This window comes from Homarus americanus, unplaced genomic scaffold, assembly GCF_018991925.1.
Source record: "Homarus americanus isolate GMGI-L3 unplaced genomic scaffold, GMGI_Hamer_2.0 scaffold52806, whole genome shotgun sequence".
Taxonomy (NCBI): Eukaryota; Metazoa; Arthropoda; class Malacostraca; order Decapoda; family Nephropidae; genus Homarus; species Homarus americanus.
Window position 1 is genome coordinate 2,181,144 of NW_024720773.1, and position 19,576 is coordinate 2,200,719.

The following is a 19,576-nucleotide window of genomic DNA, read 5'->3' on the forward strand; positions in this document are numbered from 1 at the left end:
CTTGGCATCATTTTCCTAGACAATAATCTTTGCCTAATATATCCATCTCTCGATTGTATCCCGTCACTTCAGTGCAAGTTTCAGTCATCACTTTTATGCCTCTCGACCGCCTGAGTGCTGTTTGGCCACTTGGGCACCACTAATGGTGTCTCAGAATGTCATTAACCTGTAGATTTGACAGAAGCAATGTAAGGAGGCTCAGTCTTGAGTTCATTCCTCCAGTTAATCATGGAATGATAGTTTTTTGCTTGCCACTTTAGTTTGAGTCACCACCTTTCTCATGTTGATTACAGGAGGCACATCCTCATTCCCATCTCCATCTTTACCCTCCTCATCAGTATAGTTTAACAAATTCTCGTCAACAGCAGCATCAGAATCTTCCTCCTCCTCTTCAGATCTGCCAGTGCATTCTTCCTTTTGCTGATTCTCTCTCTAATTTTTCTTATCATTGAGACAGCTTTTTCTCTAACAGTCATATCCTCATCTGCACACCGAAGAAGTTGATCTGTGTTGGGTGAAGTATGCATTTCTCTGGACAGCCTTCTTCACTATCGTCTCCTCCTCACTATTCAGGTGTTTCATATATAGCAGGGACTGGAATCGTTCCTTGAGCCGTGTGTTACGTGGGGTATCTTGATGTAAAACCACATTGGAGCACTGAACTTTATTATTGTAATGACAATTCTTTTCAACTCATGGCTGGGTCTTGATGTTGCTACATACAGCCTGAGGATTCTACTCCATAAGGTGTTCCACCTTGACACACAGGGAGGACCTGGCTCAATAGCAGCCAAGTCATCTTCAACAACACCTGTGATAACTCTTTTACAAATCCTATACAGGTATTTCTGATCCCAGGACAGATCTTTCTCCACTTCATCATTAAACACAGGGAAATCAGGGAAACTGACTGGCTGGAAGGCGACAACTGGAAGCTCAGACAAAGACTCCTTGATCTGCTTTCCAATGGGACCACGCCAATGCTCAGGACCACTTGGTTTACCATCATAGTGATAAAAAACTGCGCGGAAAGGCAGCTCATTTCCGTGAAGCTGACATATGAAATAATGGAGCGGGTGACCAAGTAACATTTCAAGATGATGAATGACTCCATTTTCTGATCCTACATTTACATTGGTTCCATCACAACCAACACACACAATGGGCTGCTGGGTTAGATTTTTCTCCACCAGAAACTCGTGAATAGTTTTGGCAATCTGCTTTCCGTGTCCAGTCTTGGGAGTCACATGTGTGAGATATTCATTGCCAGGTGCAACCATGATGACATAATGATCTTTCACCATCATCCTCGAACTCCATTTCTCGGTCTTCTCATTCTTTATCATCACACGAGTGGCGGTCTTCTTACCATCAAAATAGAGTGACGTCAAATTATCTAAACTAACTATCTTCCAGTTTTCTGGTGCTACACCTGTTTTTGATGACATGTTAAACAACTTTGCTAAGGGCATACTAAGCTCTTCCTTACATTCCTTTAATACTCTGGCAATTATCTCATCGGGACCAGGTGACTTATTAGGCTTCAGTTTGTCTATTTGCTTATTAACATCGTTACTAGTCACTACTATCTCGCTTAATTTGTTTTCTTCACTGAATAGAATCGGTGCCTCGGGTATCATGTTTAAATTTTCGGTGGTGAAAACTGTTGAAAAATATTTATTCAGATTATTGCTCATTTCTCCGTCGTTATCAGTTAGCTCGCCGGTATCTGAACGTATTGGTCCAATCTTATCTCGTGTTTTAGTTTGATACATTTGGTAGAATCCTTTGGGGTTTGTCTTTGCCTCCCCTGCTGTCTTCAGTTCATAATTCCTCTTCGCTTTTCTTATCTCGGCCTTAACCCTACCGGCCAGTACCTTACAATACTCCCGGAGGTAAATTTCGCCACGATTTATCCTTCTACCTATAGCCTTCCTTTGGCCGATAATGTTCTTTAAATAATTATTTACCCATTTAGGGTCATTGTTGTCTGATCTGAGTTTTCTGTATGGTATGTTCCGCCTTTGTGCATTAAGTAACTCATTATTTAAATTGTCGTGGAACTCGGCAATCTCAGATCTCGTTATCAGGTCGGTGTCATCTGTCAGGTTCACACCCAAGCGCGACACCCCCTCTCTCAGCTGCCTCTTTAAACTATCAAAGTCTGCCCTTCTGAAATCTGGGACTTTAATGGAATTCCCTTTACATCTGACCTGAAAATCTAACTGGAATCTAATTTCTTTGTGATCGCTGTTTGCAAGTTCGTTCCCTACCTCGACATTGCTAATGAGGTTTTATCTGTTCGACAGAACTAAATCGAGTATATTATTACCCCGGGTGGGTTCGGTTATATGTTGACTTAGGAAACAATCCTGGATCGTTTCGAGGAATTCCATCCGATACTGAGTTACCCATAAGGTCAGTCCAATCTATTTGGCCAAGGTTAAAATCGCCTACTATACATATTTTGTTGTGTATGGAAGCCCTGCGCATTTTGTCCCCGATAAGTCGCTCATTGACTCTATCAAGATTGGGAGGTTTATATATTACTCCTATGATTAATTTTTCCCTACCGTCGATTAATTCTATCCAAATTGTTTCTGTATTCCGCTCAGTTTTCATTTCCTTATTTATTTCGCACTTCAGATTATCCCTGACATAGATGGCGACTCCGCCTCCTTTCCTGGACGGCCTATCGGTATGGAACAATTTGTAACTGCTAATTTGTTATTCGATAGGTAACTCACGGAGTCTAGGTTGATCCATGTTTCAGTGAATTATTATATCGATTTTTCAGTACACATACCAAGGTCTCTAATATCATCCATTTTATTTCAAGCATTTCACTGTTCGCTTAGGTACCAAGATATCTCGGTTTATAAGGCGTCAGTATTGGACCTGCCCCAAATTTCCATTTAAAAAGTAGCTTTTGAGCTCTATTCGCTGTATAAGACCAGTACCCCAAATGTGACACTTACCCATTGACTCAGTAGTCCTCTACCAACCATCCTTGGTTTTTTTAAATAAGGCCAATTCACTTCAAGTAATGTCATCAAATGTTACCCGCTGGTGTAGTGTAAACACTAGTGACGTCACTGAAGCGTCTGTTATTTACCGGTAACTGGAACCAATGTCGGTGTCGAGTAAAATTTTTCCATTTACTTGAAATGGATTTACCGATTTATTTGTTTATTTATTTATTTATAATATACTGTAACATATTAAACACACTGCAAGTATTTTCTTTAATTTATATGCTTGCTTCACACGAGACGATCGGTGGTGGGAGTGTTACCTCGTCTCGGTGGTGGGACTGTGTTCCCACTGTTTACCGTACTTTTTTTTAGTAAGTTCATTTTTGTTAGATTTTTTACTAATAGTGTTATTTTATGTGGATAAAAATGTTACAATGGACTTAAAACTATAAAAAATCATCTAAGCATGCTTGAAAACATACATATCGACACCAAGATCACCCAGATTGACCAACTACATCAATTTCTCTAAGAAAAATCAACTTTTGAAGGTCAATATGGCGGTCACCTTGAAAAATGGTCGCCATCTTGAATTTTTAAATGGCCAATCAGGCAGACTTGACTAGTAACCATTAGAGAATTACCATGCCAAATTTGGTGCTTGTACCACCATTTTCATGATTCTCTTGAAAAATTGCATTTAGCTGCCCCACTAATGTCACCACTCCCATCTCAACATGACACTCGTATACTGAAATATTGTATTTCATACTACATATGACTTTACAAAAAGAAATGTCCACGTCTGGTTAAATAACTCTTGTAGATATAATACCAGTTGAATAAACGAAACTAAAAAACTGGAGATTGTAATTACAGTGAAGCCTTGACAACTCCATTATGAAGTTAGGGATTAGATGACGCCAAATACAATCACCTTAATGCACTTTAAGAGAGAGGAGTCACCGTGCCAGGGCTTAATATTATCCTGGACCCTAGAGGTTGATGACGTATTCAGTGTCGGGCAGAAATACATCGATGTACACAGCACATGATCCCAATCAACTCCAGTATAGGTGTTAATAATGTAGAGGTGACCAGGTGTGTTGCACGTTGGTAGTGTTGGATGGTGATGCAGGAAAGAGGTAGTGTGTTGAGGGTGGTGTGTGGTTATGACTCACTCCCACAACCCCCCCACACCACTCACACATCCTCACAACTGTACCACAAAGCCCCCACACTACTCATACAGCATCCTCACAACACTACCACAACCCCCCCACACCACTCACACATCCTCACAACTGTACCACAAAGCCCCCACACTACTCATACAGCATCCTCACAACACTACCACAACCCCCCCACACCACTCACACATCCTCACAACTGTACCACAAAGCCCCCACACTACTCATACAGCATCCTCACAACACTACCACAACCCCCCCACACCACTCACACATCCTCACAACACTACCACAACCCCCACACCACTCACACATCCTCACAACTGTTACAAAGCCCCCACACTACTCATACCGCATCCTCCTAACACTACCACTGCACAACCCCCCCACACCACTCACACATCCTCACAACTGAACCACAAAGCCCCCACACTACTCATACCGCATCCTCCTAACACTACCACTGCACAACCCCCCCACACCACTCACACATCCTCACAACTGAACCACAAAGTCCCCACACTACTCATACCGCATCCTCCTAACACTACCACTGCACAACCCCCCCACACCACTCACACATCCTCACAACTGAACCACAGCCCACACTACCATACTGCATCCTAACACTACCACTGCACAACCCCACACCACTTACTCACACTGCCACAACCCCCCCACACCACTCACACATCCTCACAACTGAACCACAAAGCCCCCACACTACTCATACAGCATCCTCATAACACTACCACAACCCCCCCTACACCACTCACACATCCTCACACTACCACAACCTCCCACACCACTTACACATCCTCACAACTGTACCACAAAGCCCCCACACTACTCTTACAGCATCCTCACAACACTACCACAACCCCCCACACCACATACACATCCTCACAACACTACCACAACCCCCCACACCACTCACACATCCTCACAACACTACCATAATAAAATTAATTATTTCTAGTGTGGTCGACTTCCTACACAAAGACAGGCTATAAATAGCCATCTTATCTCAACCTCCTTCCTTCCCCCTACATCCCTCTGTTCTCAGAGAGGTCTTGGTAAATAACTTTTGTTTGTTTATTTTCATTGTTTGTCTAATTTATCATGTTGTATCAAAGTAATATTACTAAAAGTTTTAGGCAGCTACCAAATGGGGAGATTCTACTGCCTGGGAAGATATTGGAAGCACAATGTACAGTATTGTCTAATGGTAGACCCTACTTCCATATGGCATCACGAAAATTGTGACCAAGTCTTAGGTTGCTGATTTATCTTTCTGTCTCATTTACACACAATTGCAGAGTTTCAATTGTTTCTCTTCCTTTGACAACACAACATACATACAATATAATGTTTCTCACCTTTGATCTTTTTTCCATTTATTTATTGTTGGTTATTTAAAATAATGCCAATTCACTTCAAGTATTGGCATCAAATTATACCGGCTGGTGTACACTAGTGACTCACTTAAGCGGCAGTTATTTAATTGGAACTAATGTTGGTGTGAGTAAAATATTTCCATTTACTTAAAATAGATTTGCCGATTTATTTGTTTATTTATTTATTTATAATATACTGTAATACATTAAACACACTGCAAGTATTTTCTTTAATTTATATACTTGTTTCGCGAAAAAGGGAGGCTAGCATTATAACTGGTAGGTGATCATTAAGGACCAAACTCCGAATCCATGACTCCATGAAGTGACTTCTGTTCATCATTTATATCCTAAATTTACCACTGTCGGTAGTTTCAAGAATTAACGCAGTCATTTACTGAATATTCTTTGTAAAAAAATTAATTTTAAATTAATTATTTATAGGAGATAAGTATTATGATCAGTAAATATACAGATATGCATTACTGACCACCTCCGAACACAAGGACGGCTAAAAATAGCTACAGGCGGTCACAGTCAAGGTCACTTTCCCTGGTAGGACTTTGTGAGTGGTTTACCATGTTTCCATCACCACTCTTGACACGCAATATTTAAGAGGTAAGAATTTTATACTTGGTGATTAAGACGACCCCCTAACTTTGGGCAGATTTTTTTAATGTTCAAATTCCGTCTTATAAGCCGAGATGTAGACATTTAAGGTAGTCGTGTTCTGAGTCCTCCCTTTACCGCGTTTAGGTTTAAACTCCCTGTCTAATTTAGTTTTGTCATCATTCCTAACACTATTTCCCTGTAATCTTTTTCTTTGTTTACCCGCTCCCACTGCAGTCTCCTCCACCCCCGTGCCCATATGTTCCCCGAGCAGTTTAAAGACTTCGATATCTTTTGAACTGCCCCCTCTAGAGACCCCGCCAGGGTTGCCACCCCATCCCGAGACAGGTGTCACCCATCCCTAGCATAAAGGTCCCTTCTGCCGTAGAAGTTGTCCCAGTTGAATGTGTTGTGTTGTATTATGATGTGTTGTGTTATGATGTGTTGTGTTGTATTACGATGTGTTGTGTTATGATGCATTGTGTTGTGATGTGTTGTATTATGATGTGTTGTGTTATGATGTGTTGTGTTATGATGCATTGTGTTATGATGTGTTGTGTTATGATGTTTTGTATAGTGTTGTGTTATGATGTGTTGTGCTACAATGTGTTGTGTTATGATGTGCTGTATAGTGGTGCGATGTGTTGTGTTATGATGTGTTGTGTAGTGTTGTGTTATGTTTTGTTATGATGTGTTGTATTCTGATGTGTTGTGTTATGATGTGTTGTGTAGTGTTGTGTTATGTTTTGTTATGATGTGTTGTATTCTGATGTGTTATGTTACGATGTATTGTGTTGTGTTATGATGTGTAATGCGTCATGTTATGTTGTCAGGGGTGGATTATCCTTCAGGCTGGTGAGGTCATTGTCGAATAAGAATTCAACAATCACATTATTTTAACTGAGAATACCATTTTATAGCTTAAACTGCCTACTGGGTTATGTCTTTCATATCATTTCTCAAGAGCTATAAACTTGCACCCGATCAACCACCAACTACGTACCACGACAATCACAGAGAAGAGGTGACATCAATAACATGTAGAGTACAGTACAGGATGGGTCTAACTAGAGGGAAAATATGGTGTAGAGTACAGTACATGAGTCTAACTAGAGGGAAAATGTGGTGTAGAGTACAGTACATGAGGGGTCTAACTAGAGGGAAAATGTGGTGTCGAGTACAGTACATGAGGGGTCTAACTAGAGGAAAAATATGGTGTAGAGTACAGTACACCAGGGGTCTAACTAGAGGGAAAATATGGTGTAGAGTACAGTACATGGGTCTAACTAGAGGAAAATATGGTGTAGAGCAGCGCTTCTCAAACTATCTGATGTGGCGGACTGGCATGGTTTTTTGTCAATGTGCCACGGACCGGCGAGCGAAGCGAGCCAATCCCGGGGCCTATAGGGCCCCCCCCCCCCCAGGAAAATCTTTTGAGATATGTCCTATTTCAGGGGCATTTTGAGACTATCTGTACTAAACATGAAGACATGATGTCTTATTCATTCTAAGGCCAATCATCATTGACGTAACAAGTCTTCCCAGTGTGCCAGGGACCAGTACCATATTTGTGCCATACAATTAATTGTTTACGATCAGAGAAAATATTATTTGAACATTCGTAGTAATATTATTTTATACAGGAAAAATATAATGAATATAAAAGTGGATTGGGATGGGGTCCCAAATGACAAACACGCAGATACCCGTATGATGCTCTGTTCCACTTCTTGATGGTAACTAACCACTGACCTGTGACCTGACATCACAGACTGCTGATCCACACGTGTGGAATAGCAGGGTTGCCAGCTGTGTGACACCCTTCACGGCTGGCACGCATAGTAAAAAATCGGCCATTTCTTTTAATGGGATGCATACATTTATTTTTTCCGAAATTAAATAACTACCATACTTAAAATAAAAAGATTTATGTTTTGGGTGGATATGACGTAACTGGTGGCCGAGAAACGTGGCAATTCTGGCAACACAAGGTGATGCGCTCTATTGATATCCCCAGGTGTGGTTCCCACAGAGTCAAACGCCACATCATCATGAAGGTGTTGTTATACGTATTTCAGTGCGCTGTTTTGCTGTTCATTATATCGCATTCGTTAGTTGCACAGCAATGACTTTTAACATGAGTGAGTAAATGAAAAATATAGCCATAATAAATATAAAAACGACAAAGAAAATGTAAAAAAAAAAAAGACCGAGTCAGATGTCCCGGCAGTGTCACGTGGTGTGGAACGTGACTATCGTTTCTTTCTTTTCTGAAAACTCTCCGCGTACCGGCAGACGATGGCTCACGGACCGGCACCGGTCCGCGGACCACACTTTGAGTAGCACTGGTGTAGAGTACAGTATACCAGGGATCTAACTAGAGGGAAAATATGGTGTAGAGTACAGTACATGAGGGGTCTAACTAGAGGGAAAATATGGTGTCGAGTACAGTACATGAGGGGTCTAACTAGAGGGAAAATATGGTGTCGAGTACAGTACACGAGGGGTCTAACTAGAGGGAAAATATGGTGTCGAGTACAGTACATGAGGGGTCTAACTAGAGGGAAAATATGGTGTCGAGTACAGTACATGAGGGGTCTAACTAGAGGGAAAATATGGTGTAGAGTACAGTACATGAGGGGTCTAACTAGAGGGAAAATATGGTGTAAAGTACAGTACATGAGGGTCTAACTAGAGGAAAATATGGTGTAGAGTACAGTACATGAGGGGTCTAACTAGAGAGGGAAGATATGGTGTCGAGTACAGTACATGAGGGGTCTAACTAGAGGAAAAATATGGTGTCAGTACAGTACATGAGGGTCTAACTAGAGGAATATGGTGTCGAGTACAGTACATGAGGGGTCTAACTAGAGAATTGTATGCAGTGCAGTACATGAGGGGTCTAACTAGAGGAAAATATGGTGTAGAATACAGTACACCAGGGTCTAACTAGAGGAAAATATGGTGTAGAGTACAGTACATGAGGGGTCTAACTAGAGGAAATATGGTGTAGAGTACAGTACATGAGGGGTCTAACTAGAGGAAAAATATGGTGTAGGTACAGTACATGAGGGGTCTAACAGGGAAAATATGGTGTAGTACAGTACACCAGGAGGCTGACTAGGGGAGATAGGTGTGTACAGTACACCAGGGTCTAACTAGAGGAAAATATAGTGTAGAGACAGTACATGAGGGTCTAACTAGAGAAAATATGGTGACAGTACATGAGGTCTAACTAGAGGAAAATATGGTGTAGAGTACAGTACACCAGGGGTCTAAATACAGTACACCAGGGGTCTAACTAGAGGAAAATATGGTGTAGAGTACAGTACACCAGGGTCTAACTAGAGGAAAATATGATGTAGAGTACAGTACATGAGGGGTCTAACTAGAGGAAAATATTGTCTAAGTACAGTACAGGGGGTCTAACTAGAGGAAAATATGATGTATACAGTACATGAGGAGGTCTAACTAGAGGAAAATATTGTCTAGAGTACATCACCAGGGGTCTAACTAGAGGAAAAATATTGTGTAGTGTACAGTACAGTCATTGAGGGCCCTAAGGGGTCCTAACTAGAGAAAATATGGTGTAGAGTACAGCACACCAGGGGCTGACTGGGAAGATATGGTGTAGAGAACAGTACACCAAGGGGTCTAACTAGAGGAGATATGGTGTAGAGTACAGTACACCAGGGGTCACTAGAGGAAGATATGGTGTAGAGTACAGTACACAGAGGGTCTAACTAGAGGGAAGATATATTGTGAAAGTACAGTACACCAGGGGTCTAACTAGAGGGAAGATATGGTGTAAGTACAGTACAGACAGGGGGTCTAACTAGAAGGAAATATGGTGTAAGTACAGTACACCAGGGGTCTAACTAGAGGGAAGATATGGTGTAGAGTACAGTACACCAGGGGGTCTAACTAGAGGGAAGATATGGTGTAGAGTACAGTACAGTACACCAGGGGGTCTAACTAGAAGGAAGATATGGTGTAGAGTACAGTACAGTACACCAGGGGGTCTAACTAGAGGGAAGATATGGTGTAGAGTACAGTACACCAGGGTCTAACTAGAGGGAAGATATGGTGTAGAGCAGGGGTTCTCAACCAGGAATTCCCCAGGAATTCAGGTTTTCAGAAACTGATTCAGGAGCAAGAGATATGTTCAATGAGAAATCAATCACAGAATTTTGGCCCTTGATGTGCGATTCCTACCCAAAAGTGGCAGAAAGAGCTATCCGTGCATTGCTTCCGTTTGTGTCGACATAGCTTTGTGAGTCAGGCTTTTCAACTCAGTTGCAAATTAAAACGAAGCAACGTAGTAGATTAGAGGTAGAAAATGATCTGCGTTGTGCCCTTTCAAGCACTCCTCCGCGTATCCCAGAATTGGCGAAGAAAAAACAATCACAGGTTTCTCATTGACTGTAATCTTCATCTGAATAAAATTAATTACAAATTTACAATATCCTGGTATTCTATTGAACTTTTTGTTTCTTGCATTATGCTTCAGTTTGGTCTGTTAAGTAATTCATTATAAATATAAAAAAACTATTTTCTTTTATTCAAGTTTTATAAATCCATCAACATTTTCAATTGGCATTTAATTTGTAAAACTCCACTATGAAAATAATCCATGTAAAATTGTAAATGTATATGTACTAATATGGAAAAAATAAAGGATTTTCAGTATTATATGCATATTATTTGGAATGCACTTTTTGAGGCAGACAATCTTGGAAAGGAGGGGGGAATGACATTCTGACATATGGTGAAAGGGGTGCATGGGGCAAACAAGGTTGAGAACCACTGGTGTAGAGTACAGTACACCAGGGGGCTGACTAAAGGGAAAAAATGTGATAAGTGTGATAAATTAAATATTAATAGTATATCATTAATAGTTTTAGCTGTGATAAATAATGAAATCCATTTTGTCACCCCAGGTTCAGGACTGGAGGTTATACAGGACCCGTTCACTTGCTGTTTTCTTCCAAACTTCTTGAAAGAGGCCGACTTTCTGGAAGGAGTCAGGGACGAGCTGCAGGACATAGAGCTTGTGATGAATAATAATGATTTATATAAGGTAATGTTGAGGACGTGTGAGGGAGGCACTTTTATTGCTGCCTACTATCTAGGGAACCCATGGTGGCTACTGTCTAGGGAACCCATGGTGGTCACTATCTAGGGAGCCCATGGTGGCCACTGTCTAGGGAACCCATGGTGGTCACTATCTAGGTAGCCGATGGTGGTCACTATCTAGGTAGCCCATGGTGGTCACTATCTAGGTAGCCCATGGTGGCCACTGTCTAGGTAGCCCATGGTGGCCACTATCTACATAACCCATGGTGGCCACTGTCTAGGTAACCCATGGTGGCCACTATCTACATAACCCATGGTGGCCACTGTCTAGGTAACCCATGGTGGCCACTGTCTACAAAACCCATGGTGGCCACTATCTACATAACCCATGGTGGCCACTGTCTAGGTAACCCATGGTGGCCACTATCTAGGTAACCCATGGTGGACACTATCTAGGTAGCCCATGGTGGCCACTATCTACATAACCCATGGTGGCCACTGTCTAGGGAACCCATGGTGGCCACTATCTAGGTAGCCCATGGTGGCCACTATCTACATAACCCATGGTGGCCACTGTCTAGGTAACCCATGGTGGCCACTGTCTAGGGAACCCATGGTGGCCACTATCTAGGTAGCCCATGGTGGCCACTATCTACATAACCCATGGTGGCCACTGTCTAGGTAACCCATGGTGGCCACAGCTTGCAAACCATGGTGACACTATTTTTTGTGCAGCCCATGGTGGCCACTGTCTAGGGAACCCATGGCTCATTCGGGTAAACCATGGTGCCACTATTCAGGTAGCTCACAGGCCACTATCTACGCAGGCAGAACCCATGGTGGCCACTGTCTAGGTAACCCATGGTGGGCACTGTTCAGATAACCCATGCAGGACACTGTCTAGGTAGTGCACATTCTGCAGGCCACACTATACCAGGTAACCCATGGTACAGTGTCTAGTAACCCACAGGCCACTATCAAGGTAGCCCATGGTAATACTGTTCAGGTAACCCATGGTTGCCACTATCAAGGTAGCCCACAGGCCACTGTCTAGGCAGCCCATGGTGGTCAGCCTCATTCAGGTAGCCCATGCAGGCCACTATACCAGGTGCAACCCATGGTGGCCAGTGTTCGATAACCCATGGTGTCAGTGTCTAGATAACTTATGATGAACACTATTCAAGTAGCTCATGGTGGTCACTATCTATGGGGAAGCCATGGTGTCACTGTCTGGGTGCAACCCATGGTGGGTCACTATCTTGGTAAAGCCCATGGTGGCCACTATGCCTTGTAAAAAACCCATGGTGGTCACTGTCTAGGTAACCCATGGTGGCCACTATCAAGGTAGCCCATGGTGGCCACTGTCTAGGTAACCCATGGTTGCCACTATCAAGGTAGCCCATGGTGGCCACTGTCTAGGTAGCCCATGGTGGTCACTATCTAGGTAGCCCATGGCAGCCACTATACCAGGTAACCCATGGTGGCCAGTGTCTAGATAACCTATGGTGGCCACTATCTAAGTAGCCCATGGTGGCCACTATCTATGTAGCCCATGGTGGCCACTGTCTAGGTAACCCATGGTGGCCACTATCTATGTAGCCCATGGTGGTCACTGTCTAGGTAACCCATGGTGGCCACTATCAAGGTAGCCCATGGTGGCCACTGTCTAGGTAACCCATGGTTGCCACTATCAAGGTAGCCCATGGTGGCCACTGTCTAGGTAGCCCATGGTGGTCACTATCTAGGTAGCCCATGGCAGCCACTATACCAGGTAACCCATGGTGGCCAGTGTCTAGATAACCTATGGTGGCCACTATCTAAGTAGCCCATGGTGGCCACTATCTATGTAGCCCATGGTGGCCACTGTCTAGGTAACCCATGGTGGCCACTATCTATGTAGCCCATGGTGGTCACTGTCTAGGTAACTCATGGTGGCCACTATCTAGGTAGCCCATGGTAGCTACTGTCTAGGTCGCCCATGGTGGCCACTATCTATGTAGCCCATGGTGGCCACTGTCTAGGTAACCCATGGTGGCCACTGTCTAGGTAAGCCATGGTGGCCACTATCTAGGTAACCCATGGTGGCCACTATCTAGGTAACCCATGGTGGCCACTATCTATGTAGCCCATGGTGGCCACTATCTTAGTAGCCCATGGTGGCCACTATCTTAGTAGCCCATGGTGGCCACTATCTAGGTAGCCCATGGTGGCCACTATCTTAGTAGCCCATGGCGAGTGCTGGTTGTAAAGGTGGCAATTATAGTATAAGTTAACAGTTAAGTTAATGCAAAAGATCTTTATGTCAATATGTATATATGACTATAATTATGTTACTGTACTTCATGTTTTACAGTTCCTTAACATGTATATATGACTGTGATTATGTTACTGTGCTTCATGTTTTACAGTTCTTAACATGTATATATGACTGTGATTATGTTACTGTGCTTCATGTTTTACAGTTCTTAACATGTATATATGACTGTGATTATGTTACTGTGCTTCATGTTTTACAGTTCTTAACAGTATATATGACTGTGGATTATGTTACTGTGCCTATATGTTTTACAGTTCTTAACATGCATGACTGTGCTTCATGTTTACAGTTCCTTAACATGTATATATGACTGTGATTATGTTACTGTGCTTCATGTTTTACAGTTCTAACATGCACGTATATGACTGTAGATGTTACTAAAGCCTATGTTTTACAGTTCTTAACATGTATATATGACTGTGATTATGTTACTGTGCTTCATGTTTTACAGTTCTTAACATGTATATATGACTGTGCTTCATGTTTTACAGTTCCTTAACATGTATATATGACTCTGATTATGTTAGTGTGCTTCATGTTTTACAGTTCTTAACATGTATATATGACTGTGATTATGTTACTGTGCTTCATGTTTTACAGTTCTTAACATGTATATATGACTGTGATTATGTTACTGTGTTTGCGTTTACAGTTCTTAACATGTATATATGACTGTGATTATGTTACTGTACTTCATGTTTTACAGTTCCTTAATATGTATATATGACTGTGATTATGTGTTATTGCAGTTTTATGTTTTACAGTTCTTAATATGTATATATATGACTGTGATTATGTTATTGTGCTTCATGTTTTTACAGTTCTTAACATGTATATATGACTGTGTCATGTTTTACAGTTCCTTAACATGTATATATGACTGCATTATGTTACTGTGTTTATGTTTTATACAGTTCTTAACATGTACGAGAGGCGACTGGGTGATTATGTTACTGTGCTTCATGTTTTACAGTTCTTAACATGTATATATGACTGTGATTATGTTACTGTGCTTCATGTTTTACAGTTCTTAACATGTATATATGACTGTGATTATGTTACTGTGCTTCATGTTTTACAGTTCTTAACATGTATATATGACTGTGATTATGTTACTGTGCTTCATGTTTTACAGTTCTTAACATGTATATATGACTGTACTTCATGTTTTACAGTTCCTTAACATGTATATATGACTGTGATTATGTTAGTGTGCTTCATGTTTTACAGTTTCGACAAACCTCCAACCTGAATGACGTAAACAGCCCACACATTGCAGCGCTGAGGAACTTTTTATATGGTGACTTCCGAAGATGGTTGGTGGATGTGACGGGCTTACCTCTCAATGATAATGTCTACATGACCTCTTCTAGATATGAATATACAGGTGTGTGTGTGTAATAATAATTTTAATTAACGGTTTATTGAAAAAGTTCTGCAGCCCGAAGGCTGAAAATATACATTGGACATAAATGACTTATTACATACATTGGTGGTTTAAGGAAAGCCTTCATTAGAGAAAGGTAAAGGAACATACAGTGAACATACAGATTAATGTTTACAGTGGAGGTCACGTAGATCATGTGCACTGAGGTGTTGAACAGCAGACACGTAGTGTAGTAACTCCCTCACAGATGGTGCTAGGAGGGACCTCACATGGTGTAATAGTTCCCTCACTGATGGTGTTATGAGGGGCATCATGTAGTGTAGTAATTCCTTCACAGATGGTGTTATGATGAACCTGATGTGGTGTAGTAATTCCCTCAGATGGTGTTATGAGGGACCTGATGTGGCGTAGTGACTCCCTCACATATGGTGTTATGAGGGACCTCTGTGTATGTGTGTGTGTGTGTCTGTCTGTCTGTCTGTGCACACACAGGGTGGTGAAATGCATCTAGTGGCAGCATTATGTTAGTGTTAATTTGCAAGCACTGCTTGATCCCTCTCGCTTTCAGCTATTGCCACTGGGTAGCCCTCGTGGTGAACAGGGAAGCAACTTGCATAATTCTTCCCTGCCAGTGCACAGCCTCTTCACCATGTGAAGACTCCTGCTGTGCCTCCCCAGCAGGGGATCTCGGAGTATCAGTGGGCCCCAGAGGGTGCATAGGCCCACTGGCATGTGGACACATCCTAGCACCTACCAACCACCACCCCGCTGCCTTGCGGATTAACCTTGTGAGGTATAAGGCTACAGGAGTAAACCCTGAACGAAAAATCTGCACAGAGCTCCAACAAGACCCCAACGGCGGTATAGGCGGGAAAGGTGACCACCTTGGGAACTCAACAACTACACCGTCGGAAGAAGGCAATGCCTGATGGACAGGCTGCTAAGTCAAAACCCAACAAACTGGGCTATCGGCAGTCCATTGTGACTTTCCCTCTTCCCAGTCACTGCAAAACTTGCACCACTGGATCAGGAAAAGGGAGAGCCACGATGTGTAGTTCATCATACCTCTCATCATCATCATCAAAACCTCTACAGTATACCCCCAAAAGTCCTATGGCGAATGATGAGTGGTTCAGGGACAGACAGAGATGACTGCCGGGAGTCTCTATAGTGCATTTTTTTCTCAGCTGAGAAAAGATGCAAACAACTTCATATGTCCCACCTCTGCTGACGGCCGTGTAAATATTTCAATGTGGTTCTAATCTTTTAAAATGTTATTTTTTTGTATAATGTAGTATTACTAATATGTAATTTGTCATCGTATGCCTTATTGTGGGTAAAAATAAGTATATATTAAATGTATCCTCCGAAAGCATGAATTTGCTACCAGAGTTTAACAGTTAATTCATATTTAATACTTCTGATAAACTTCCTATGTGCTTATGTTTGAAATAATAAATGTATGTATCTTTCTATAATTTAGCTAAATATCTTTCTCGTCAGAAACGGTCATCCCAACGATTATGAATAAACTCATTTAGAAATACATCATTACTTCAGGATGAAATTGGAAAGGTTTGAAGCTGCCAATCAGCTGTAATTCTTGAGAAGGGGGTGGGGCATCTTTCCTCAGCTGAGAAAAAATGCTCTATAGTCACAACTCTGCACATGGGAGGCACCGATAAGATGGTCGTTTATGCACTGCGATCTAGGCAGCAGTGCAATCCGGTTCTGTCTGTGCGACTGAGCATCCCTTTCGGGGAGCCACTCTGCTCACCCCATATGGGGAGGGGGCTAGAAAAGGTGCCCTAAACATAGCCTATCTAAAAACCCAATCATCTTTATGCGGTCGAAAACGCAATCAAAATCACAGATCCAAACAAAAGCAAACCATACAACCTCTTATGGTCGCTGCATGGAATGTCAGGACCCTTCTGGATACTGGCACAAATGTGCATCCTGAAAGAAGAACTGCCCTTGTGGCAAAAGATCTGGCTAGGTAGAACATCAACATAGCAGCCATCAGTGAGTCCCGGCTCCCAGATGAGGGCCAACTCACAGAATGGGGGTCTGGGTACACCTTCTTCTGGAAGGGTAAGCCTACTGCGGAGAGAAACCGCATTTATGGAGTTGGTTTTGCCATCCACCAATGCATCCTACACAGGCTAACTGAAATGCCTATTGGGATCAACGAGCGCCTCATGACGTTTCGAGTCCCATTGAATCACTCACGTCATGCCTTCATCATCAGTGCATACACCCCAACACTGGATGTGGAGGATGACCTCAAGGAGGCCTTTTACTCTGACCTTGACAGAGTGCTAACCTCTATCCCCAGAGAAGACAAGGTTGTGCTCCTTGGCTTACTTTGCTAATGCCAGCGCGTATATGTATATATAAGGGTATGTGCAGTGTATGCATATGCAAAAGGCATGCGGCGTGTGTGTGTGTGTGTGTGTGTGTGTGTGTGTGTGTGTGTGTGTGTGTGTGTGTGTGTGTGTGTGTGTGTGTGTGTGTGTGTGTGTTACTCTGACCGTACTGTACTGATGAGTGGACACTTTCATGCCTCTTGGTGTACAGTCTGTGGTGTTAAAGGCTACACAGCCTCACACTTACATTTTTAGAATAATTTCACTCAGTTAAAACTTATAATATTTTCACCAGAAGCTTTATTACTAAACTTAATGCTGAACTAATTGCTGACCATAATGCTGTCCTTAATGCTGACTTTAATGCTTACCTTAATGCTGACCTTATTGCTGACCTTAATGCTGATCTTATTGCTGACCATAATGCTGACTTTAATACTGACCTTATTGCTGACCTTAATGCTGATCTTATTGCTGACCATAATGCTGACTTTAATACTGACCTTATTGCTGACCTTAATGCTGATCTTATTGCTGACCATAATGCTGACTTTAATACTGACCTTATTGCTGACCTTAATGCTGATCTTGTTGCTTACCATAATGCTGATCTTATTGCTGACTTTAATACTGAACTTATTACTGACCTGAATGCTGACCTTGTTGCTGACTTTAATGCCTACCATAATGCTGATCTTAATGCTGACTACTCCAGACTTTTACAAATATAATTAAAGTTTTTTGGATAGTACTGCCTCTCACTCAGTCACTGTTCACTATATGTTGCCTCTCACTCAGTCACTGTTCACTATATGCTGCCTCTCACTCAATCACTGTTCACTGTATGCTGCCTCTCACTCAGTCACTGTTCACTATATGCTGCCTCTCACTTAGTCACTGTTCACACTATGCTGCCTCTCACCCAGTCACTGTTCACTATATGCTGAGGCCGACCATTCAGTAAAAATCCTTGGGCCTACCTGAAGATTAGCTATCCCCCTCAGATTGCTTCAGGCTGGTTAAGGTAAGGGTTAAACTTCAGGTGAGCATTTGGGAGGGAGGGGAGGGAGGTAGCCAAGTATCAGGTGATTCATTCTTGGTGTCAACTGCGCTATTGGTTTGAACCCTCAGGACTTTCATTCATGTCTCACACTTATTCACCATTTGTACACACACCCTACCTGAACTATTCCTCAGCACCTATCATTTGTACACACACCCTACCTGAACTATTCCTCAGCACCTATCATTTGTACACACACCCTATCTGAACTACAGTATTTGAGCTCAATTTGGCTGGTGTTTTGAAGAGGTACATTCTGTCAGTTATGAAGCAACGAAATCAATATTCAGGTTTTGTTTTCCCTATTTCAGACGTTCTTCTGTGTCACGATGATGAGTTAGAGGGACGTAGGATTGCCTTCATACTCTACCTTGTACCACAGTGGCTGGAGGAAGATGGTGGCTCATTAGACCTATTTAGTGTTGATGGTTTGTATTTGTGTGTTTTCTCATTCAGAATTTTATCCACAATTACCAGAATTAGAAGAACTGTACTGTGCAATCTGTATTTAGCGGAGTATATGAAGAGGAAAGTCCATTATATTGAGGGTCCATTAGATGTGAACCTCTATATAATGAACTATATAGAGATGAGAGTCAGGTTATATGAAGGTTTTACAGCACATAAAGATACAGTGTTTTTTGTTTACTTTGTTTTTATCTGACATTTCAAATTAACAAATTAGACAATTTTTTTTTGTGTGTTTTATGACTTTCAAACTGTATTCATGAACAGGATTTTTCAGTGCCTGATAACTGGTGAAGTATTGTGACTGGTGGCATCTTTTCCTTCCTCCCATTGATCTCTCAGTGTCCCTCCCTCTACCAGGCCTATATGGCCGCTGTGCGTCTTATATGGCCACCGTGCGTCTTATATGGCCGCTGTGCATCTTATATGGCCGCCATGTGTCTTATATGGCCACGGTGCATCTTATATGGCCGCCGTGTGTCTTATATGGCCGCCATGTGTCTTATATGGCCACGGTGCATCTTATATGGCTGCCGTGTGTCTTATATGGCCGCCATGTGTCTTATATGGCCACGGTGCATCTTATATGGCTGCCGTGTGTCTTATATGGGCCACCATGCGTCTTATATGGCCGCCTTGCATCTTATATGGCCGCTGTGCATCTTATATGGCCACCATGTGTCTTATATGGCCACGGTGCATCTTATATGGCGTGCATCTTATAT

General features: G+C 42.2%; 1 protein-coding gene across 1 annotated transcript in view; it reads left to right on the forward strand.

Annotated features, from left to right (window-relative positions):
- The window catches only part of LOC121861115, a 31,596-nt gene extending 12,461 nt beyond the window's left edge, over positions 1–19,135 (forward strand). Inside the window, exons 2-5 of the mRNA XM_042358677.1 lie at positions 11,112–11,251; positions 14,795–14,951; positions 18,695–18,811; positions 19,119–19,135. Coding sequence (XP_042214611.1) covers positions 11,112–11,251; positions 14,795–14,951; positions 18,695–18,811; positions 19,119–19,135 — 431 coding nt within the window. The remainder of the gene's footprint in view (positions 1–11,111; positions 11,252–14,794; positions 14,952–18,694; positions 18,812–19,118) is intronic.
- The last annotated feature ends 441 nt before the right edge of the window (positions 19,136–19,576 follow it).